We start from the raw sequence: 24,693 nt of genomic DNA, 5'->3' as shown, positions 1-24,693 counted from the left end.
TATAAAATGGTCATCATTCTAGCCCCACGCTCGTGTTAGGGTCAAGGCATGACGTTGAAAGTTGGTTCAAATGTGCTCCCGGGGCTAGCTCCTGCCCCCTAGCGCTGTCACATACGCCTTCATTTTCTCTGCCTGAGTCAGTATAAGCGCAGCTGGACGCACGTGGCTGGTTTCAGCTCGCTTATGAGGACTTTGAGGACTTTGCGCATTACAACAGCCCTCATGATACGCTTAGAAGATGGAAATGACCGTTTAGAGTCCGCACACTCGGTGTCTGCGCAAGGCCCAGTCACAACACCGTGACGTAGCACTTGTATATGAGCAATAAGCGGCGCCCCTTAACCCAGCGCGCGCACTGCCGGACAGTCATGGGAGACGAGAAGGCGGACAGCAGGTACAGTGTCCACTTTCCATCACCGCACACAGGCGAGTTATCGGAGTCAGGTGATGTTCAGTGTTGTTACACTTCGTGGAACGCTGTTACGTGTATTTATGGGGTAAAAAAACAAACCTGATGCAGCCCATTCGCTTTTGCATGAATATTACTCGTTATAATACACGAATACTGAGCCTAGAATGTCAGCAAACAGTGATACACCAGCTTTAAAGACACTGCTTTGGCGACTATATTTCACAGACTAAATGTGAGGAGGAGCGGCTGGTGTAAAGACGAAGCTTCATCAAGCTTTACGGTTAATATTCTGACTTTCTACCGTATCTGTCGTGTCGCTATCTTTTCTGATAATGTATCAAACGCGTACAGCGCCTGTTTCGAGCCTTTGGGGGAACTGAACAGTGCGGTTCGTACTTTAGTCAGAACATTGGGAACTTTACCTTCTCTGCGCACCACCGCTGGGTTTGGTATTTATTCCAAGAAGGCGAGCAGCTTCTCAGAGGAATTTACATGTACATCGCCAGGGGGCTTGATTGGAGCTACATTTCGCTTCAAATGAAAGTGCCACCTGTTGGTAAGGCAGAGAAACTCAGGCATGTGTTTACAGCAGATTTAGGTGGATTCGACTGAATTTAAAAAACCTTGTTTGGGTCTGATCTCTCAGGAAGTGGACTACACTGTCCCTCTGGTTTTTTTTACAGTGCCGGGGGATAGGAACCAGGGGTCACAATGTGTGTCACCATATTATTTACCTGAAACATTTTAAAATCTGTAAATGTTACTAAGGTAAACTTCTGGTTAATCGAATTAATGTGGATTTTGTTCACTCTAACATTAATGTTGTTTTTAATGTTTGTATTTTAACCTTTAATTGACTGGCACTTTTATAAATCAATTATGTGACAAAATAATTATTAAATCTTTCATGTAATAATTTTCTGTGGCATAAAACAAATGGGGGTTGGCACGGTGGTGCAGCAGGTTAGTGTCGCAGTCACACAGCTCCAGGAGCCTGGAGGGGGTGGGTTTGATTCCCGCTCTGGGTGACTGTCTGTGAGGAGTGTGGTGTGTTCTCTCTGTGTCTGTGTGGGTTTCCTCCGGGTGACTGTCTGTGAGGAGTGTGGTGTGTTCTCCCTGTGTCTGCGTGGGTTTCCTCCGGGTGACTGTCTGTGAGGAGTGTGGTGTGTTCTCTCTGTGTCTGTGTGGGTTTCCTCCAGGTGATTGTCTGTGAGGAGTGTGGTGTGTTCTCCCTGTGTCTGCGTGGGTTTCCTCCGGGTGATTGTCTGTGAGGAGTGTGGTGTGTTCTCCCTGTGTCTGCGTGGGTTTCCTCTGGGTGACTGTCTGTGAGGAGTGTGGTGTGTTCTCCCTGTGTCTGCGTGGGTTTCCTCCGGGTGACTGTCTGTGAGGAGTTGGTGTGTTCTCCCCGTGTCTGCGTGGGTTTCCTCCGGGTGACTGTCTGTGAGGAGTGTGGTGTGTTCACCCCGTGTCTGCGTGGGTTTCCTCCGGGTGACTGTCTATGAGGAGTGTGGTGTGTTCTCCCTGTGTCTGTGTAGGTTTCCTCCGGGTGCTCCGGTTTCCTCCCACAGTCCAAAAACACACGTTGGTGTGGATTGGCAACTCAAAAGTGTCTGTAGGTGTCAGTGAATGTCTGTATTGCCCTGTGAAGGACTGATGCCCCCTCCAGGGTGTATTCCCGCCTTGCTCCCAATGATTCCAGGTAGGCTCTGGACCCACCGCAACCCTGAACTGGATAAGGGTTACAGATAACAAATGAATGAATGAATAAAACAATTCAGATGTCTGTGACACTGGAGATGTTTAGAGAATGGCACATTCACTTTGGTCTTATAGTTAAATAATTATAGAGAAAAAAGGCAATAATATGCACTGTTTCTGGAAAAAGCCTCAAGCTTTTGAAGCTGACATGTCTAATAACATTAATGATCTTATCTTACCTAAACCCGCAGTTCACTAGGCTCACACTCTTAGTAGAATTCTTAATCTTAAAGTGGTCTGAGTGTCTCTTGTTGACATTTTAACCAATCAGAATCACATATCTCTTCACAATACTACAGAAAACAATCAGAGTATGAGTGTGCATGAAGATCAAAAAATCTGACCGACCCAGCTGTGCATATGGAGGTCAGAAGCTAAACTCTGGGGGTTACAGATCTCATTTGTTTGTCTGGTTCATCACTTTTTCCAAGCCATTTCCAAGTGTGTTTTAATAGTATGATCGCATGTTAATGACACACTGAGCTGAACAGGACGAATGTGGATAGTGCAGCTCTGAGAGCAGCAGGCTGTGTGCGTGTTTGGGAGCATGCTTCAGGCTATAATTACTTGTTCTTCTCTGTCTTTAATATTACCTGGTTTATGCTTTGAAATGAAAAGGCATGTGAGAGTCACTCCTCAGATCCCCTAACACGACATTGCCAAACAAACAGGCCACACATTTTAAATCACTTTAGAGTTTGATTTTACGTATTCTACTCCATCCTGCGACATGCGAGAGAAGTCATTCGTCATGGTCCTCAGAGTTTGGTGTTACTCTGCTGTTTGTGTGAACAACATTCGAGAAGTGGCCACTATAACAGTTTCTCTCGATGTGGATTATCCAAGTTATTAAAGAAAGATTACTGTGAAAAGAAAACATATTCCGTAATGCCAAGCCGCCACCACCAGCCCCCAGTTATTTATCTGTAAGAACATTTTAATTGTATGGTTACAAGGCCGTCAGCGATAGCCTGTTTTAGCTGTGTCAGATTCTTTAACTAATAAAGTAGTTTATCCACAATTTGTGGAGATAACGGACAAAACGTGTGTGTTGATAAAGCAGAAGGTTTCAAGTGGAGAAGAGCAAATTAAGTTGAACACAGCAACCTATAATTTTGCCTCTTACATACCAAAATAACTGGCCTCTATCTTTAGCCATCTTAGGCTGGAAATTTCAGCCAATAATCACTCAACAGAACTAAAGGAATTTAAGTTTGCAATTATTAGCACAAATCCTTGGTGCAGCCTCCAGATTCAAGACACTAATCTTCCCTCCTCAGCTCTTTAGATTTCTGAAACCGAGCTCAGGAATGACCTCATCGCAAAACCACAATCCCCTACAGAGAGACCTGTGCAGCAGCCGGCGTATTCGGAGCAAGCCCTAACCTACAGGATAAAGTATGCTGTAAGTTTATCGTATTGTTAATGATTACAGTCACACAGACACTTAAACAAGTTTTAATGTTTTTGCTATCGAAGTGAGGTATTTCCGTTTATTTCCACCCTGCTGTAGCTGCAGAATGCTCTGCCTGCATCTAATCATTATTCTAACCTTGAATTGGTAACCTGCCGGAATATTTGAGGCATGTTTACTTTTTCCAGATAAATCCTGCAAAAAAAAAAACATTTTGAGTGAGTTACTGTCCATTTTAACCCAATTTTCCACTGACTTTTTGCTTCATGTCCAAGCAGAGGACATTGACTTTCCCACATTCCAGGATGACAGCTGTAGGGGGTATGTGAATGCTTCAACATGACTGGGACAACATTTTCAGACTTCAATCCAAGTGCTCTGTTTTAAGCAGCATGTAAAATGTTTGGCTGAAATGCACACCAAGTAGCAGAGTGAGCTAAAACAGATAGGAGACAGCTATAATACTGACCTGACAATATTTAAGCTGTACCTAAGGGAAATGGACATGCAACCAATATTAGAAAAGAGAAAATAAAATAAAACAGGGTGATAATTTGCATTTGTGTTCTGTACACTTCTGTACACTTAAGCTCCAAAGCTAACAAACTCACCAGCTGCAGAGTAGCCATACACAGAGTTAGTCAATTACTTTTTCACATTTTTTGTTTCACACTCGTTTTACAGATGAAAGATACTGATATTAAGTATTTAGCTTAATAAAATCACATGAATGAAACAAATATGTCTGTGTGGGTTTCCTCCGGGTGACTGTCTGTGAGGAGTGTGGTGTATTCTCCCTGTGTCTGTGTGGGTTTCCTCCGGGTGACTGTCTGTGAGGAGTGTGGTGTGTTCTCCCTGTGTCTGTGTGGGTTTCCTCCGGGTGACTGTCTGTGAGGAGTGTGGTGTATTCTCCCTGTGTCTGCGTGGGTTTCCTCCGGGTGACTGTCTGTGAGGAGTGTGGTGTGTTCTCTCTGTGTCTGTGTGGGTTTCCTCCGGGTGACTGTCTGTGAGGAGTGTGGTGTGTTCTCCCTGTGTCTGTGTGGGTTTCCTCCAGGTGACTGTCTGTGAGGAGTGTGGTGTGTTCTCTCTGTGTCTGCGTGGGTTTCCTCCGGGTGACTGTCTGTGAGGAGTGTGGTGTGTTCTCCCTGTGTCTGCGTGGGTTTCCTCCGGGTGACTGTCTGTGAGGAGTGTGGTGTGTTCTCTCTGTGTCTGTGTGGGTTTCCTCCGGGTGACTGTCTGTGAGGAGTGTGGTGTGTTCTCTCTGTGTCCACGTGGGGTTCCTCCGGGTGACTGTCTGTGATGAGTGTGGTGCGTTCTCTCTGTGTCTGTGTGGGTTTCCTCCGGGTGACTGTCTGTGAAGAGTTTGTTGTGTTCTCCATGTCTGCGTGGGTTTCCTCCGGGTGACTGTCTGTGAGGAGTTGGTGTGTTCTCCCTGTGTCTGCGTGGGTCTCCTCCGGGTGACTGTCTGTGATGAGTGTGGTGTGTTCTCCCTGTGTCTGTGTGGGTTTCTTCCCGGTAATATTAAGTATTAAGCTTAATAAAATCACATGAATGAAACAAATGAGGATGAATGTTATATAAGATCGCTTATCACACTCATACATACACACACACACACACACACACACACACACACAGAGACATGCACAAACACACAGTAAGGCATAGGCCATAGCCTGAATTTGTGTTTTATTTCAACAAATTAATTTAAACATGCTGTCTTTTACACAAAGGGTGTTTTGTTGTTGTTGTTTCAGCTACATGTAATACTTGTGTTAGCACAAACTATTATCTAAAGTTCCCCCCATCAATATACATTTCATTCTCCTGCAACAGAAATTGCACATCAAACAAATAGTATCAAAGCTGCACTTTACTTCTTTGTAATCCGAAAATGTAAAATTGCTTTTTAATTTATTGCACATTACACAATTTCTTTTTACACTTTCCTTAACCTCAGTTAGCTCATTATGAAAGACAGCAATCAATTTAGTTATTTTCAAGCATGTCTAAACAAGTGGCTAATTAAATAGCGACAGCCAATTATGGTTTGTATCACTGGCCCATGCTGAGCTCACAGTTATTCATGAACAGGTAGTTACATATCAATAGAGAGCACAGTTTTCTATTTCCTCTTGATTGTTAATATATAACCTAATGTATATAACCTTGGTGGTGAATTAGTCTGTTTGATTTAGTAGTGGATTTGTGTATAAAAAAGAAACTAAAGGCTAAACCTCTGAATCAACAGCAACTGTCTCAGTGACTGACTGTACCGTGCTGGTGAGGTTCCCATTATTATACAGGGTTTTTGTTTTTTGAGAGAATCATTTAAAGATCATTTGTAAGTAAATGGCTTATGACATTTTTTGCTTTGTTTGGGCTGTTTATGAACCAGATTTTAGATCAGAGCCTCCAATGGTGCACAACTAATAAGTATTTGCATTTTTTACAAGCTCTGAGCTGTTGCCCCAGGACACTGGTCTTGTTCCAATCTCGTTCATTTTATTGTTTCATGTTGCCACATAGGATCATTATATAGTAAATCATAAGTCAACAAAAATGTCAGAGGTTTAAAATGAAAAGTCACAAACACAGTAATACTGACTAATATGCTTCAAAGATTGAAATAATAAAGAATTAACAACAGATGGGTAAATATGGAGCCCACATTTTTGACATATATTTTATATTATGATCTTTAGCTTTTAAGAATATATGTTAGTGTTGCTTGAAAATGTGTGAAGATTAATTTTCAACCAGCTACTACATGTCTAGAAAAATGTGAAATTGTTTTAGACGATGTATTTCCATCACATATAACACCTGGAAAACAACATTCAGTGACTAATTAGATTGAATATCAATGGCTTAATCATTGCCAGATTACATATTTTATCATCTTTATCCTCCACTCATATTACATAAGAGCTAAAATTCAGCAGATACAATACTGACCAGTACAGTATTGGACAAAAGTTAAATAAACAGATGAATTTGAATGGTTAAATATGATTCCGTTCACAACAGTATTCACTTAGGTTTTTTTTTTACATGCCACTGCTCCATTCCAGTGTTCTCTCTGTGTCTGTGTGGGTTTCCTCCGGGTGCTCCGGTTTCCTCCCACAGTCCAAAAACACATGTTGGTAGGTGGATTGGCGACTCAAAAGTGTCTGTAGGTGTGTGTGAATGTGTGTGTGTGTTGCCCTGTGAAGGACTGGCGCCCCCTTCAGGGATCTTGTGCCCAATGATTCCAGGTAGGCTCTTGACTCACCGTGGCCCTGAACTGGATAAGGGTTACAGATAATGTATGAATGAATGATTCAGCTCTTGAGAGTCACAACTGCCATCCAAGTTTGGATGTTTGTGTTTGATTCCCGCAAATGCTATAGCCAATAAATAAGTAAAAAATTACCAGGGCATTAATGGCATTATTTTCAAATGTATCAAATAACTAACAAACCATTGAATTCGTTTTGCATATTCCCATATATTCATTAAGTGAATATCCATCTTCACCAGGAAAATTCACATTTGCGATTTGATACGAGTTTGAAATCTAAATGTCTTGGAAAATGAAGAGTGAGAATCCCCTGTATGTGAATACGTGCAGTCAAGGAATACCTCAAGTCTGTTCTACTCTTTTGACTGTAGATGTGGTTTTGCCTCCTGTTCACTGTTCAGCCTCCTTCTTCTGTGCTCCACTATCACTCAGTGGGAGCTCAGGACAGCAGCAGCTGGGGTTCTGAAGTAGTGTGCAAGTGTGTTCTCTTTTCATGTAACCAGTATGATGATGGGTTCTGATCTGCTACTTCTTTCCTGCAAACACAATTAAAAAAAAACATTGCACTGACTGACTGCAGAAGAATGTGGCCAGGCCCATGTTTGGAAATATGTTACTTGGCCTTAGAAGGGCTTTTGCAGCCGTTTGCACATGCATTACCCGAACAGCTAACAAACAAATACTGCTATTCTGTATGCCAGGACGTTACGTGAATGTTTTGCTTTGTTTTTTAGTTATAATTATTCAGTTTTCATATAAAATGACAGTAAAACAAGCTGGACTGGACACAGCCTATGTTCATTTAAATGAAAAGTAACTCTTCATTTCACAGCAGCTAGTTCCATCCGTGTATTCTGACTGGTTGAGGAATGTTCTGGAATACTGGTGTTTGTTAAAAGGACCAGGTTTTTCCCAGTAACTGTAACTGTAACTGTATACTGAAAACCGGTTGGTAAAATGACTCCGGAAATATTTTTAATTTAAGTTCATAAACACAAATTTGGCTAATTAATTAATCTGCAGTTCAATATGGTTTCTGTTTGGAAAACTAAAATGAGGCTGAACTTAGTTCATTCATTATCTGTAACCGCTTATCCAATTCAGGGTCACGGTGGGTCCAGAGCCTACCTGGAATCATTGGGCACAGGGCAGGAATACACCCTGGAGGCGGCGCCAGTCCTTCACAGGGCAACACACACACTCGCACCTACGGTCACATTTGAGTCGCCAATCAACCTACCAATGTGTGTTTTTTGAACTGTGGGAGGAAACCGGAGCACCCGGAGGAAACCCACGCAGACACAGGGAGAACACACCACACTCCTCACAGACAGTTACCCGGAGCGGGAATCAAACCCACAACTTCCAGGTCCCTGGAGCTGTGTGACTGCGACACTACCTGCTTGGTTATCGGTTATGGTAAATTCTGATGCCTTTTTTCCACCTTAAACTGAGCGACAATTACAGAGGGTCACACAAATGCCGCAGCGTTGATGGTGGAAAGGCAAACTTGAATAAGAAATTTAACAATCTTTTAAGGTATACTATGTAGGAATTGGTGTTTTTTGGTCTCTTGGGCTCCCCCAACCTGTTGCTGAGTGTAATTATGGTATACAGTCCTTTTATGAAATGAAAAAGTCTCTCACACAGCCATCCATCTCCCTCTCTCTCTCTCTCTCTCTCTCTCGCTTTCATTCTGAGCAGAAGGATATTCACATGTAGGGGCTTCTATTGATAAACACTCTTGCTCTCTCTCTCTCTCTCTCTCTCAAAGATGAACACACTCACACCTCTCTCTCTCTCTCTCTCTCTCTCTCACACACACAGTGTGTAACCTTACATGTGCTGAAATACTGCTAGTGTTTCCATTCTATTTAGATGACAGTCTTTGCTGAAATATTGAGCCTGGGGAATGTGTAATTGAATAAAATGTTGTTGATTGCATGATGATAGTTATATATCACTCATAATATACACCGGACTGTGTTACAAGCATAAAGTGTGGCTTTGGTGGTACTCTAGCCATTACACAGCATCTACAAAAAAAGCATTTATTACCAGAATTGATGTGTAACGCAACGAAAAGTTCTCTAGCAGCGGCACACCCTGGTTCATTGCTCAGTAACACTCACAGACCTGATTATAACTTTTGTCAACAAGGCCTATCACTAACGAGCACAGCAACACATCAGGAAAGTGCAGCAACATGTTGGTATTATTATGTCCATTAGAATGTCATATACAGACACACACCTCTTGTGAATCCGTTTTTTAAGGCCGTCTCCTTGCAGTCTTGCTCTGTATCAGTCTAAATGAGAGGAGGAGAGGAGCTGGAAAGTGGCTGGATGTGGGTGGGTGGGGGGTGCGGTGCGAAGTCTGTGACAAAGGAACAGTAGGTTTTACTGTCTGGCTGACCTCCAGGCCTCATTACTGCTCTAAGTTGCATACCGACAACGAAGAACCCTTTTGTAGGAGTGAGCTTCCTGAGCAGGTCTGCTTTCCAAGTAAAAAAAAAGGAGAAAAAGGAAAAAAGCAGAAATTCACAACAAAGTGGAAGGAAAAATGGACAGGAGAAATTAAAGTTGTATGTAAAAGTTTTTCAAGCAGGCCCAAGTGGACAGAATGAAGCAATGGAGGGAATACTGTGCTGAGTGTGTATGTGAGTGTGAGCAGTGCTCGTTTCGAAGTCATCGAGTTAAAAATAACTTTATTGTGGTAGATCATGTTTTGGTAGGAGGGACCTGCTTCTCATGCTAGGACAGCCTGTCGGGCAAGGGAGCAGCGTGTGTGTGTCTGTGTGTGTGTGTGTGTGTGTGTGCACGCTGACAGAAGAGGAGTGCTGCTCTGTGCTCGGCACACACACATTCACGCTCTTACTCTACTCCCCTGACGCTGTGTCCTCCTGTTTTGTGCTGTAGATGATGCGGTGGATATAATCAGTCTCCATGAGTGCTATGAGCGAATCTCTGGATGAGCTAGACACTCCAGGCAGCCTCGACGAGAAAGCGGCCATATTTCGGGAAGGGAAGGGGAATGTGAGTGTGCTCGGCAGCGGCCCTGCCCTTATCCCGCTGCGCTCACCCTTCCAGCCACCCGGTGCCCTGAGCAACAGGAGTACTTCTGCTGCGGCCACACTCTTCAGAGGGAATAGGTAGGGCTGATTTTATAGCTTCAGCAGGCTCCTGTTCTAGTTCAATTGGTGTTCAGTAACTTTACTTAGTAATTAATTTATTTTTATTTATTTTTTTTTGGGGGGGGGGAATGAAAACATGGAACAAGTCTGAAGTGCAAATCTACATATGAGTCTTTACGCCTGTGTGTGTGTGTGTGTGTGCGCTGTGCCAAGTATGCAGCCCTGTCATTCCAGTAGTGTATGTGTGCATGTGTATCGCTGTCTGTAACTCACTTTTCAGCAGTTAATCTTTAACATATGTAATCGGTAAGAACATACTGCAGAGACACAGTGCAGCCTTTGTGCTCTCCCACAGGTTTGGCTGAAAAGTGCAGTAGACTTTGTCCCTGTAAACAGCGTCCCAGCACACGGCCGCACTTCCTAACTGACAGCTCTGAGACACAGGCAGAAACTGGATTCAAATCAAGCACCTGCTACTTTCCAGGCCGCGTTCAGTCACTCAGTAATCGCAGCATTAACAGAGGGCTTATGCTACGACAAGAAACAGCCCGAATCGGGAATGCAAGGCCTCTACGTGCAAGTGTGCGTCTTTGATTGCTTAACATGATAGTGTTTTCCCACATCGCACTCGCTTCACTTTTGCTCAGCGTGAGGGGTTATAAAAGAAACACGCTTAGCTCACTTGCAGAATGAACAAAACGGAATACAACCAATATGGCTGCCACACGTATTCATGTTGCAGACCTGCTCCCTCAGATGGACAATAGGATTAAACACATCGCTCCGTTCGTAACAACCCTGTTTCGCGTTAAATATGCTGCATGTGTATGTAGTATAAACCATGTTCAGAGGCTCTAGGATGTTGGCATGCTTTAAGGCATTAAGAATGACCTGTCCAAGAAATGCCCGTGCTCTCCCTCTCCTTTCCCCCCCCTCACTATGTCCCCTGCGTATTGTCTTACAGAACATTTGCCTGTTTTTTCAGTTACATAGCTGCACTAGCACAAACACGACTTGCAGTTGTTGATTTTCATGTTTATATTCTTCCTCCTGCATCTGTTTTCTATTCACTATCACCCGTTCAAGTTTGCTGGAGGGTTATCTACCACACTCAGCCCATTAGGAAGGATGAGCTCACAGCTTCAGCCTGGCGCACTTCAGCCTGCATGAGCGATGAGATGTGTCTCAGGTAGACACGATGATGTCATCCCTGGCTTAAGAGCATGTGTCTCCAGGGAGACAGGACTTCAGTCAGCTGGCCCATCATCGCGATGACCTCACCTCTGCCTCCTGCCCTGCAGCACAGTCTCTCGGTGTCAACATTTTGCTAATGGATGCAGCTCTGTAGCTGCATTAAAATGATCAAGCTGTGACATCATGATTTCTTTTTAATCTTTTATGCACTGTAATGGTCTTCATTTTAAAACGGTTTAGACGAGGTATCCCTTACTCTCGCTTGCTTTCTTTTTCTTTAGGAAATGCAGAGAGGGTGAGGAGATGCAAATGGAGCTTGTTCCAAATGCCTTCCCAGACTTCTTTCCTTCTGAGTGTTTGTTACCTTGGACCAAAAACAGTGCAACTCAGGTAAGAGTGCTGTCTCATTCCCAAACTGACATCCTACTGAAACATGCCTGTGCCTGTCCTGTTAGATTGCTAGAGATATCAGACAAATAAGGTTAGGATGTACAGTTTACATACAATAAATTATATTGTATATATAAAATATGCTAAAAAAAACAAAAGGGCATGCATTGACAAAGAATGAGATATTTCCTGTTAATGATTAGTCAGAAGCAGCAGAGACTAATTCGGGCTGGATTATGAATCCCAAACTGAATCCAGTGCACGACGACACAGAAGCCATTCATCTCAGCACAAGGTGTTTAGTGTAACTGAAACATCTGGAATTGTCTCGCTTATTTCTCCCATCATTAGTATTCACTTATATAAGACTGTGTTCACACTTTCTTCTTATTTTAGCTGTCAGGTGGTCAGAAAAGTGTTTTGTCGGTGCATACCGAACATACCGAAAGTAAGTACATTTTTGTGAAAACTGCTATGGAAACGAGTGATTTGTTACTTTCCTTTAACATATGTTAATGTACAAAGCATTCATTCATTCATTCATTATCTGTAACCCTTATCCAGTTCAGGGTCGCAGTGGGTCCAGAGCCTACCTGGAATCATTGGGCGCAAGGCGGGAACACACCCTGGAGGGGGCGCCAGTCCTTCACAGGGCAACACAGGCACACACACATTCACTCACACACTCACGGACACTTTTGAGTTGCCAATCCACCTACCAATGTGCGTTTTTGGACTGTGGGAGGAAACAGTGGGAGGAAACCCACGCAGACACAGGGAGAACACACCACACTCCTCACAGACCCACTTTTATTATGACGTAAGATAGAAGCTGAAAGTGATGTGTAACAACATGTTTATCATGCTATTATGGACAGTGTGTTGTCAATCACAGACTAAGGCATTTTATGAATAGACCAATACTTGTATTTATTGTTATAAACTCTTTGTTATGAAAACAAGGACACAGTTTTATTGATGGTAAGCACTGAATAATGTCCTTAGTGGAGTGAGTGAGTGCTTGACGTTTGAAAAGAGGTCTGATATTCATCAAGTAATCAAGTTAAATGGAGTCTTTGTAGATTACTTATGCAAAATATGAGTGTTAAAATCATCATTCTTCAAACATTCATTCATTCATTCATTATCTGTAACCGCTTATCCAGTTCAGGGTCGTGGTGGGTCCAGAGCCTACCTGGAATCACTGGGCGCAAGGCAGGAATACACCCTGGAGGGGGCGCCAGTCCTTCACAGGGCAACACAGACACACACACACACACATTCACTCACACACTCATACCTACTGACACTTTTGAGTCACCAATCCACCTACCAACGTGTGTTTTTGGACTGTGGGAGGAAACCGGAGCACCCGGAGGAAACCCACGCAGACACAGGGAGAACACACCACACTCCGCACAGACAGTCACCCGGAGGAAACCCACGCAGACACAGGGAGAACACAGCACACTTCTCACAGACAGTCACCCGGAGGAAACCCACGCAGACACAGGGAGAACACACCACACTCCTCACAGACAGTCACCCGGAGGAAACCCACGCAGACACAGGGAGAACACACCACACTCCTCACAGACAGTCACTCGGAGCGGGAATCGAACCCACAACCTCCAGGTCCCTGGAGCTGTGTGACTGCGACACTACCTGCTGCACCACCGTGCCTCCCATTCTTCAAACAATACACCATAATTATGCAAATATTTTTTTGATATTTCTTGAGCAGTATAACACTAGATTGAATCATGAACAATGAACACTTAAAGCTGGAGTAGGCGCTGTGTCTTTTGAGTCAATTTCTTGAAATACTCTTTACATCCCAGTAGCAATCAGTAAACAATGCTTCAGTGACATACATAAAAATATTATTTTTCTATAGAGCACAGGATTGTAAAACCTCAGTCCAATCACTTCATTCAGACCAAACAAAGTAATTTTATGCCTCACCTGTCTGTCTGCTGCATCACTTTGCCCCATGCACATGTGCTGCACACAGAGAGGCTTGGCCTGATAAACAAAGAAAAGAAAGATGGAGGTTGAAAAGGCTTTTAAACAAAAAAAAAATAAACTGGATGAAGTCAGAGGGCAAACCGGAGTGAATATCGGTGTAGGTGCTGAGTGCTTTCTTAGATGTGATGGAGACATGAAGTAGGTGGATGGTGTTGCAAGGTGAGGCATTGTTTTCCTCTCCCTGCGTGACTTATCAAGCTGCATGCATGCATGTTTGTGCTTTACGGGAATTACATTGGAACGGGCTTGTGTGCACAGATGTTAGCTCACGTTGTAACACTGCCCCCATACTGCCCCCAGACTGTCTGTGAGGAGTGTGGTGTGTTCTCCCCGTGTCCGCGTTGGTTTCCTCCGGGTGACTGTCTGTGAGGAGTGTGGTGTGTTCTCCCTGTGTCTGAGTGGGTTTCCTCTTCTCTGCACCCATGTCACTAAATATGTCCTCCACAACTTGAAGTGCAGTGCCTCTCAACGTATTTGTGATCAAAGTCCTACAAGTACCAACAGAAAAAAAAAACTTTTAATTTGATTAAGAAATTGATTATTGTGAGAGCCTGAAATGGTTCTGGAACCAAGCTTGAAAAACTGCTGCACAGTGATAACTGACCTCGCTAGAATTATTGGACGGTACACTTCATGTTTTTGTGGGGGGTCTCTTGCTTGTCAAAAAATTTTATTAAAGAATTCTGAAAATAAGAAAATGCCTAGTCCAGTAGTCCAAATATGGCATGGTATTGGAGGGCTTGTGTGCACAGATGTCAGCTCACGTTGTAACACTGCCCCCATACTGACCAGACACATGCCCTGGCATGCAAGCCACTGTTATTCTTTGTTTGCCCATATCTTTTTGGTGAGGTTAAGTCTCTAAAAAAACTAATTCATGCTGGACAGCACTTTCATCCAGATCCAAAACCGTCTGGAAAGGAAAGCAGAATCAAAACAATTAGAGTAAACCTTTTCCACATTAGACAGTGCAGTGTTTTCTTTAATATATAATGTTTTAAATCATTTTTATGGAAATTGTTGCATCTTTTAACCTAAGAACTATGTGTGTTGTTTGGCAAACACTATTATTTTTAAAGAATTTCCCTCATTATTTTGGATGGACATCATTATAAGTTTATAAGCTCGCTTCTTTATTTTTTTCTTTATTTTTTTTAGCGTAACAGCTTTCAGATATTCATTACACCATAGAATTTGATTAAAGAAAACATATAGATGCAGTGTTGTATTATTAAAGGCATTCAGAGACTTCAGTGATCCAGTTACTTCTTTGTCTTTCATTTATAAAACTTAGGTTAGTTTAACCTTAACTTTGACCTACTTAAAATTGATGATTTATGATGTTGTCAGCTAGCTAAAATTTGTATGAAATATTCATGCTGTTTTATTAGTAATACGTTTATAAATTACTTTTTTATATATTTTAAATCTTATGTTGCCACTAAGGGCGACACGGTGGCGCAGCCGGTAGGGGGCAGGGGCCTGGAGGTTGTGGGTTCGATTCCCGCTCCGGGTGACTGTCTGTGAGAAGTGTGGTGTGTTCTCCCCGTGTCCACGTGGGTTTTCTCCGGGTGACTGTCTGTGAGGAGTGTGGTGTGTTCTCCCTGTGTCCGCGTTGGTTTCCTCCGGGTGACTGTCTGTGAGAAGTGTGGTGTGTTCTCCCCGTGTCCACGTGGGTTTTCTCCGGGTGACTGTCTGTGAGGAGTGTGGTGTGTTCTCCCTGTGTCCGCGTTGGTTTCCTCCAGGTGACTGTCTGTGAGAAGTGTGGTGTGTTCTCCCCGTGTCCACGTGGGTTTTCTCCGGGTGACTGTCTGTGAGGAGTGTGGTGTGTTCTCCCTGTGTCCGCGTTGGTTTCCTCCGGGTGACTGTCTGTGAGAAGTGTGGTGTGTTCTCCCCGTGTCCGCGTGGGTTTCCTCCGGGTGACTGTCTGTGAGGAGTGTGGTGTGTTCTCCCTGTGTCCGCGTGGGTTTCCTCCGGGTGACTGTCTGTGAGGAGTGTGGTGTGTTCTCCCCGTGTCCGCGTGGGTTTTCTCCGGGTGACTGTCTGTGAGGAGTTGGTGTGTTCTCCCTGTGTCTGTGTGGGTTTCCTCTGGGTGCTCCGGTTTCCTCCCACAGTCCAAAAACACACGTTGGTAGGTGGATTGGCGACTCAAAAGTGTCTGTAGGTGTGAGTGTGCGAGTGAATGTGTGTGTGTCTTACACCGACTCGTAATCATACAGAGACATGACTGTGAGGCTGTATACGGCTGTAAATTACCATCAGGTGTGTCTATGTGTGAGAGACGTGTTTAAAGACCATATTGACAGGTGATGTGTGTGTATGTTTGTGTTTGTGTAAGACAGAAAGGCCAGCTTGGCAGAGTGTGTGTGTGTGAAAGAGAGAGCAGGAGTGAGACAGAAAGGCCAGCTCGGACTTGTGCTAAAGGCTGAAATTACAGCCTGCAGAGCAGCAGCACACTGCAGAGCGGAGGATCTTGAGGCAGTATCGGACCAGGCAGTGGACAGTCACTTTAATGAATCACATTCAGGGTTTATTATTATTATTATTCTCTCAGTAGCTCTTTCTTGCACTGTAGTTAGTAATTGTGTAAAGCAGTAAATCAGATTGCTGTTTGTTCTCTTTCTTTTTGTCTGGTGAAGTATCTTTTAAATTGATTTTTTTTTTCCTCATTGCTTTTATCAGCAATGTCCCCAGACACTAGTTGCATCACAAACAAGGCTCTGGGCCCTCATTCAGCTCACACTTGACCCTGGTTTGACATCTCTGCATTACCGAGTGATTGCAATTCTCTAATGCCTGCTCTGCTATTGTGGGAGCCATGTGGGAGGATTGCGCTGGCTTTGCTTTTGTCTTTCGGTCGTTTGGAGGAGCAGAGCTGTGAAGTCGCAGCTATAGAAGCAGGATGACACCACTCTGACCTTGTGCTCCTCATTGGGCTCTGTGAATGGCGTCTTTGCTAGAACACTGCATGCTAGCCTGATGGGCCTGACAGGTCTTTCATTGAGCCCTTCTGAGTCGTTGCTGTGCCTGGGACAATAAGAGCATGTCATCTTAGAGGGTTAATATGCTCTCACTGCAGTCCTCCACACATCAATGACATCATCACCTCCCCCAGCCTGCTGCTGAACAGGGCCTGAGAATTTGACTAGGTTAAGTGTTTCATCATTACTGTCCCCTTCCTTCTCTACACTCTTAGCATTACCACCTTAATGGGGAGTTTTTAGAGTTGAAAATGCATGCAGATGCCAAACTCTTACATCAGAAAAATATACATATGTTAAATTGTACTTGGGAATTTTCCAAATGTATTTATAATTTAAAAATTTCTTTCATCCGCTTTCATTTTATTGCTGTTAGTTGAAATGACAACTATTTAAGGATGGTGTCATGTTTTCAACAAGAGGGCACTGTTCCCCAGATATTACAGAGTACAGAAGCACACTCTCCCTGCACTGGTGTAGATGTAGGCCGTATGGAAGCCCTGAAGGGCATGATTTCAAAGAATTTGAAAGTATGTTCCTGAGACTAAGTTCCACGTTATTTAGTTTTATTTTCTGCCTTTTACACACACTCCATGAAAACAAATCAAAATTAAATTCCTCCTTTAGCCAGAAGGGTTATAAATATTTTAAATGGTTAACATTTGGCAAATTATTTATCTCTTCTTTATAAATCATTTATAAATTATTAATAATTAAAAAACAGTTGAACAATTTGTCTTGCCTGGGGTGTATGTTGGCAAAGTCGTGTCAGCTAGTCAAGACATTTAACAAAAAATAGTCTTGGCTCACCTCACTAGTAGGAAATATTAAAATGTTTTCAATGTCTAAAATTGTACAAATGATGCTATGAATATTTTTTTTTCAATTTTTTTGGGGGTGAAAAAAAAAGTTAAACATAATTTCAACTTTATATTCAATCGTGCCCCTCGATGCTTCGGTAAGGCAGGTTATATCTCTGTCAGACATTCTCATGCCGTTTACATAAGTTAGCAACACTAGTGTGAGGGGGCTTTGAGTGACTGGTCAGTCAGGAGTAGGCTTGCTACAAACCTGGAACCTGAAGAGGGCTTTAGCTCCTGACACGCCTTTGTTTTAGAGCCAGGTTTTTAAGAAGCCATTTCAGTCGTGAGAAAGCACTTCACCCAAGCTTTGCATCTGCAGTGTCATGCTACATTTCCATGACAAAGGCAGTGTGGCAGGCCTGCTGTCTCAAAGTTCTTTTGAGTAAAAGAGCTGCAGCCCTTGTATCATTCGCATAGGCCTTGCCACTGCACTCAGACTCCTGTCTTGATCCACTTTCACACAGAATTTCTATATGCAATGAAAGTGTTTCATGTCCTGTATTAGATAGGGATGGGCTTTATCCATATTTTTCATACCGTCATACCGTCTCAGAATATTACCGTGGGGAAGGGATGCTCTGTCTGCGTTTAATCTGTGAGCACAAAGTCACACCAACACACGTGTTGACGATAAAAACCCGTTTCTGAGAGAGCAAATTTAAAGGTAGTGTCGCAGTCACACAGCTCCAGTGGCCTGGAGGTTGTGGGTTCAAGTCCCGATCCGGGTGACTGTCTGTGAGGAGTGTGGTGTGTTCTCCCTGTGTCTGTGTGGGTTTCCTCCGGGTGACTGTCTGTGAGGAGTGTGGTGTGTTCTCCCTGTGTCTGTGTGGGTTTCCTCCGGGTGACTGTCTGTGAGGAGTGTGGTGTGTTCTCCCTGTGTCTGCGTGGGTTTCCTCCGGGTGACTGTCTGTGAGGAGTGTGGTGTGTTCTCCCTGTGTCTGCGTGGGTTTCCTCCGGGTGACTGTCTGTGAGGAGTGTGGTGTGTTCTCCCTGTGTTTGTGTGGGTTTCCTCCGGGTGACTGTCTGTGAGGAGTGTGGTGTGTTCTCCCTGTGTCTGCGTGGGTTTCCTCCGGGTGACTGTCGGTGAGGAGTATGGTGTGTTCTCCCTGTGTCTGTGTGGGTTTCCTCTGGGTGACTGTCTGTGAGGAGTGTGGGGCATTCTCCCTGTGTCTGCGTGGGTTTCCCACAGTCCAAAAACACACGTTGGTAGGTGGATTGTGTGTGCGTGTGTGTGTGTGTGTGTTGTCCTGTGAAGGACTGGTGCCCCCTCCAGGATCTATTCCTGCCTTGCGCCTAATAATTCCAGGTAGGCTCTGGACCCACCGTGACCCTGAACTGAATAAGCGGTTACAGGTAATGGATGAATGAACGAACTTATAACTGCGGCGGGCTACTGGGCTTGAGTTTTTCTCCACCCGTTTTCAGACCGTGACATCAGCATCATTAAGCTCCCACAGCGCCACCTCCCTGTGGCTCTCTTAAATGCACATAAATGTTTTAGCTGCAGTCTTAAAGACACAGAACAAAAATTTGACACACCATAAATACCACCCTGAGATTCTGAGATACCGTCCACATTTTTTAATACAGCGGTATACTGTATTATCGTTATAGCGCCCAACCCTAGTATTAGAGCAGCTTTCCCTCTGAGCACACACAGACAACATTGGGAATGCAATTCTGAATCCTGATGAATGTGGCCGGAACAATGATTTACTATGCCTTATTTTCAGGGAATATGAAAGATAATGCTGCTTTGGCTCCTGGCTTTTGCAGCCCCTGACAAATTCGTAAAGATTATCTATGAATGAAGAAGAGAAAAAGCCTTCTCTGATAGCCTTTTTTGTTGTTGTTTCTAATACAGTGCCTCAGCTGTGGTTTCTCTGTTTATGCTCTTCTCAAATAAACATCTTATCTCTGCTCCATGCTGCTTTGTTTAGTTATGTAAGCATTCCTATATGTATGGGCTCATAGTAATTATGTAAGTTGCAACAGTGACTGCCAGTATATTTATGGAACAAATTACAGCTCTAAACACATTTCAGCATCATCCTTTATAGTTCAAGGACTGCAGGTTATCCTTTTCCCTCGACACAGACTAAGAACATGCTGCAATATTTCAAGGCAACAGAGAAGGTATTATTAGCCTAACTACTATCTCTCTCTCTCTCTCTCTCTCTCTCCTTCACTCTACACCACAGTTTGTCCTTCCTTTATTTGCTGAGTTGGCTAAATTTGTCCTCCCAAGACTAAATGCAGTTTTGAGAATCCCTTTCCCCTGAGCCAGTGTTCATGGGCAGATTCAGTCTCAGGTGCTGCTGTTTCTCTCATAGGAACATCATAGGAAATTAAGCATTTTAATGTCATATATTACAGCATTGTCTCTATGACTGCTGAACGAAACTGCACTACTCCAGCAAGAGCCCTTGAACAAGACTTATACATTTTCCAAAGTTGCACTATACAAGAGCATCTGCCACGTGCATATGAATATTTGTCTTATGATGATATATATAGTGTGCACTGAGTAAATACTTATAATCCCAGTAGTAATGGCACAGTAGTGAATGAAAAAGCACAGCCCCTTCCTGTGTTTTCTAGTTGTTGTAGGTACCAGACATACTCCACATTGTAAACACCTCACTCATGTCGGGGGTTTTTCCGAGCTCACTAAAAACTGCAGTTGTAAAGCCTCTTCTAAAAAAGAAAAATTTAGAATCTTCTCTGATAAGTAACTACAGGCCAATTTCTAATCTACCGTTCATGGGCAAAATCATTGAGAAAATAGTTTTCAGGCAAATCACTGGTTTCTTGTCCATAAACAGTAGCCTAGACAAATTCCAGTCCGGGTTCCGGTCTAATCACAGCACTGAGACTGCTCTAATCAAGGTAATTAATGACATCCGCTTAAATACAGAGGCTGGAAAGGTATCTCTTCTATTACTTCTTGACCTTAGTGCTGCCTTTGATACCATTGACCATAAGATTCTTATAGATAGACTCGCAAACTGGGTTGGACTCTCAGGAACAGTCCTGAAGTGGTTCATTTCTTACCTGGAAGGCAGGAACTACTTTGTAGAAATAGAAAATAATATTTCAGAGAACATGCCAGTAACCTGTGGTGTCCCCCAGGGCTCTATTCTTGGTCCACTTTTATTTAATTTATATATGCTTCCTCTTGGCCAGATTCTACAGAACTATGGGCTGTCCTATCACAGCTATGCAGATGATACTCAGATTTACATGGCCCTGTCCCCAAACGACTCTGGCCCAGTTGACTTATTAAGCAAGTGCCTTGAACACATCACAAACTGGATGGGACACAATTTTCTGCAGCTGAATAAAGATAAAACTGAGATTATACTTTTTGGGAATAGCACTGAGAGACAAAGATTGGCTACGTATCTGGACTCGAGAGCCCTCAAATCTAAAGAACTGGCTCGCAACCTTGGTGTATCAATGGACTCAGATCTCAGTTTTAGTAGTCATATTAAAGCGGTTACTAGATCAGCATTTTACCATCTTAAGAACATCAGTAAGATTAGAGATTTTCTGACTAAACCAGACCTAGAGAAACTTATCCATGCTTTTATTTCTAGCAGGATTGATTACTGTAATGGTCTCTTAGCTGGACTTCCAAAAAAGACCATTAAACAGCTTCAGCTGATTCAAAATGCAGCTGCCAGAGTTCTCACTCGGAGCAAAAGAAGAGATCATATCACCCCCATCCTCAAATCCTTACACTGGATACCAGTCTGTTATAGAATAGACTTTAAGGTGTTATTACTGGTTTATAAATGTCTCAATGGGGTAGGACCAGCGTATTTATCAGATCTGCTACAGAGATATGAGCCGAGCAGAGATCTCAGATCTTTAGGAACTAGTCAGTTAGTCCTGCCTCGGGTCAAAACTAAACATGGAGAGGCAGCATTTAGCTACTATGCCACTTTTAAATGGAACCAGCTGTCTGAGAATATTAGAAGTGCCCCAACGTTAGACACATTTAAATCAAGACTTAAAACTCTCTTGTTTGAGCAGGCTTACAGCTCAGTTTAAAATATTCTGCACTTTTCTGTAACGGCATTTTATTTCTTTTCATTTATTGTCATTTTAAATTGTTTTAATCATTTTAATCATTTTACTCTTTTTATGTAATTGTCTTATTGGAATTTATGATTTTACTCTGGCTTTTAATGTAATTTCTTTTTCTGTAAAGCACTTTGAATTGCTTCTGTATGAAAGGTGCTCTATAAATAAACTTGCCTTGCCTTGCCTTGCCTTGCCTTGCCTTGTTTTCACACATAAAAATCCAGACCAAGGTCCCATCCAAGGTTTCTGTTTTGTTACATTGTATACATGTGGTCTGGTAAGTTTGGGTTTCACACTGCAATTTAGCAACAGACTTTGCTACATCCTGTTGTCATTCACCATGTGAATGTTGGTACATTGTATTAGTGTTGGGGAGTAAAGGGACACATGTAACGGATTTTTGCCACAGTCAGTCATTACCACTCACGGCTGCATGGAGCTGTGCTGTTCTGTTGTGGTGTGTGTTTAATCTTACTCGCATGTCTGAATAACAGAGGATTAGAATGAGCGAACATTTGCAACACCAACTGGCAGAAAATAGAATCACAGTTTTGAAATGCAGTAGAAATCCCTGTTGACTGATCTCAATTTAGGGATCCTGATCCAATGCCAATTTATTTATTTAATATTATTATTTGGATGCTCTATTCTAGGTAGGTCGACCAGGCAAGGCGCTTCTAGTGAGAAACAGCCTCTTTCACCTCTTCCTCCACTTCAGGAGTGATATTTTGAATTTTTATTGTTTTATTTATGCAGTTGAGTAGATGTCAAGCCAAGTTTATTCCATATATTGAAAACAGCATTAAAATCACATATAGGCAAAAAAGAGAAAAGCTGTTCCAAAGCATATTTTTTTTGCTTAAAACGCTATTAGTACTTGAGTATTTGAATAAAGTGTAGATTAAAGTCTTTTTACAACTTGATGGCTGCTTTGGAGAACAGCAGAACTTGTTACATGTGGCATGGTGAGGAAATATCGTAATTTGACTTAGCAGGCGTTGAAGATTCAGGGTGTGTACACTCTGCCTTTGCACTTTTTATGTGAAAACCTATAGGAATCTGAAAAAAAAGTCATAAGATTTGAGTCAGAAGATTTTTTTATGCTTTAATCCCTGTCTAATATTTAATATGTCTATATTCATATGTATATCTCAAACAAAAAATAAAACACACAACATTTGCAGTTCCATTAGTTACACACTCACTCAAACTGGCTTGGATCCACCTTAAATGATTCTGTCAATTTTTGGACTGAAAATCTGAAAGTCTAGACAAACAAAGCATGTGTGAAAGCACCGTTGGTGTTTGACAGTGGAGATGTTGATCCTGTTAGTATATAATTTGTACAGAAACTGTGTGTACTTAAATACGTATCATTACCAGTCCCTTCCTGACCAAACTGTGTATATGGTTGTGTGAGATGTATCAGAGGCTCTTAGCTGACAAGCTTGTGAAATAAAATCCTACTGCTCTTTGGATTATGACCTCAGTCCTGCTCACACTGCCCACCCCCCAGGGACCTGCAAACCCTTGCTACACACAGCAGAATATACAGCTTTCCAAACAAGGCCTCAGAGCGTGAAAAATCTACAAATACACCTTTGGGTTAGTTACTGCTTTAACTTACTTTAGTTATACGTAGAAAAATATTATATTTATTTGTTAAATTACATTGTATTTACAATATCCATTAGACAAAATTTAACTTATCATTTGCGTTCGTATTATAAAATAAATGCCCTAGACAGGATCACTAGTGTTTTTGAATATAATTTGTTAATTTAGCTAAACTACATTCCTTCTAGGTAAGATTGGTAGTTGATTGGAATTTATTTGAAAATAAGATTTTATAAAAATGTTTAATTTGATTACTGAGCTAATATTACTGGCTCTCCTGACTTGGCCCAAAAGAACAGTGTTCAACAACTACATGGCCATCAGTACAAAAGAACATCTAACAAAAGTCTTGATAGTTTTTACTTTGTTTGATAGAGCCACTGTACAGAAAGCATGTCTCTGCTGCGATGTCCCCATTCTGTTGTTAATACTGTCAGAACACCACAGTCACCAGGCCGCTTATTGGTTTGCCAAGCGGACCAGTCCTGCTTTAGAGTGAGGTTAAGACTGCCCACCAAATTAACATATAGACACATGGGCAGAAATACATAAAGGCGTGAATGTGGAGACACAGATATTAACAAATGTGGAAATGCAGTTCAAGATATTTCACAAGACAAAATCCACGACAAATCTGTACTTATGCATTTATTTATCTGTATGTTGTAACTGGGTATTGGGTAGCAGTAGTACAAGTGGAATAAATGTTTCTGTAGTGTGCATCCATATGAAAATCAACTGCTCAGGGGCAGTACAACCTCTCCTACTTGCGTCTGGGCTACATCACGCAACTCGTCATAGTTTACTTTAATAATACTCCGCTTGTTAAAAATGATCCCCTTCTCCTACATAAGACAATGTGAAACTATGACACGGTTCATATTCCTCCAGTATTAATAGGGAGGAATTTATTTTTAAGTTTTGTTTATGCATATTTTAAGCTCATGTTTTAGTTTTGGTTTTCAGCTGACCTAGGTCAAAGTTAAAATCAAATTACTTTAGTGAAGCAACTATCAGCCAAAGGTGTATTAACTGACATGGAGTGTACTAAAGTTATGCTAACAGTTTCTCATTACAAATTAATGAGAAAATGAAGTTGGTGAGCTTTACCCTAGCTGTCATGCATTATGAATAAGATGTGGGAGTCTTTTTTCTGCTGACTAAGGCATCGAGAGAGAGAGGGAGAGGGAGAGGGAGAGAGAGAGAGAGAGAGAGAGAGAGAGAGAGAGAGAGAGAGAGACATACTGAGTGATGAATTCTTAGCAGTCACAGACACAGTCGTCACAGGTGTTCTGGTGTTGAATTTAAGCACCTGGCTGAGAGTGTGTACAGTGTGACTGGTCACTGGACACATATTAGTTAGGCACTGGGTATTATTCATCGTACACATACATATCTCTGAGGAATGGACTCGCACCCATTCAAAACAGATAAAGGTGTCGTGACATAAAATGGACTGAACTACAGACACTTTTTAATTGTTTCTTAAATAGTTATTAAGTTTACTTCTTGTGGGAATTCATCTTGTGGG

The 24,693-nt window shown here is 42.4% G+C and overlaps 1 protein-coding gene across 3 annotated transcripts in view; it reads left to right on the top strand.

The window, feature by feature from the left end:
* Positions 1-263: 263 nt before the first annotated feature.
* Positions 264-24,693, top strand: part of grb14 (growth factor receptor-bound protein 14) — a 57,264-nt gene continuing 32,834 nt past the window's right edge. Inside the window, exons 1-3 of one of the 3 annotated variants that reach the window (XM_066686500.1) lie at positions 264-394; positions 9,786-10,018; positions 11,476-11,584. In XM_066686500.1, coding sequence (XP_066542597.1) covers positions 9,813-10,018; positions 11,476-11,584 — 315 coding nt within the window. In that variant the 5' untranslated portion in view covers positions 264-394; positions 9,786-9,812. Of the gene's footprint in view, positions 395-9,754; positions 10,019-11,475; positions 11,585-24,693 lie in introns of those variants that run through there. The other 2 variants (XM_066686501.1, XM_066686502.1) reach the window with 2 other exon arrangements.

This window comes from Hoplias malabaricus, chromosome 12 (assembly GCF_029633855.1).
Source record: "Hoplias malabaricus isolate fHopMal1 chromosome 12, fHopMal1.hap1, whole genome shotgun sequence".
Classification (NCBI taxonomy): Eukaryota; Metazoa; Chordata; class Actinopteri; order Characiformes; family Erythrinidae; genus Hoplias; species Hoplias malabaricus.
This window is presented reverse-complemented; position numbering and strand designations above follow the sequence as displayed.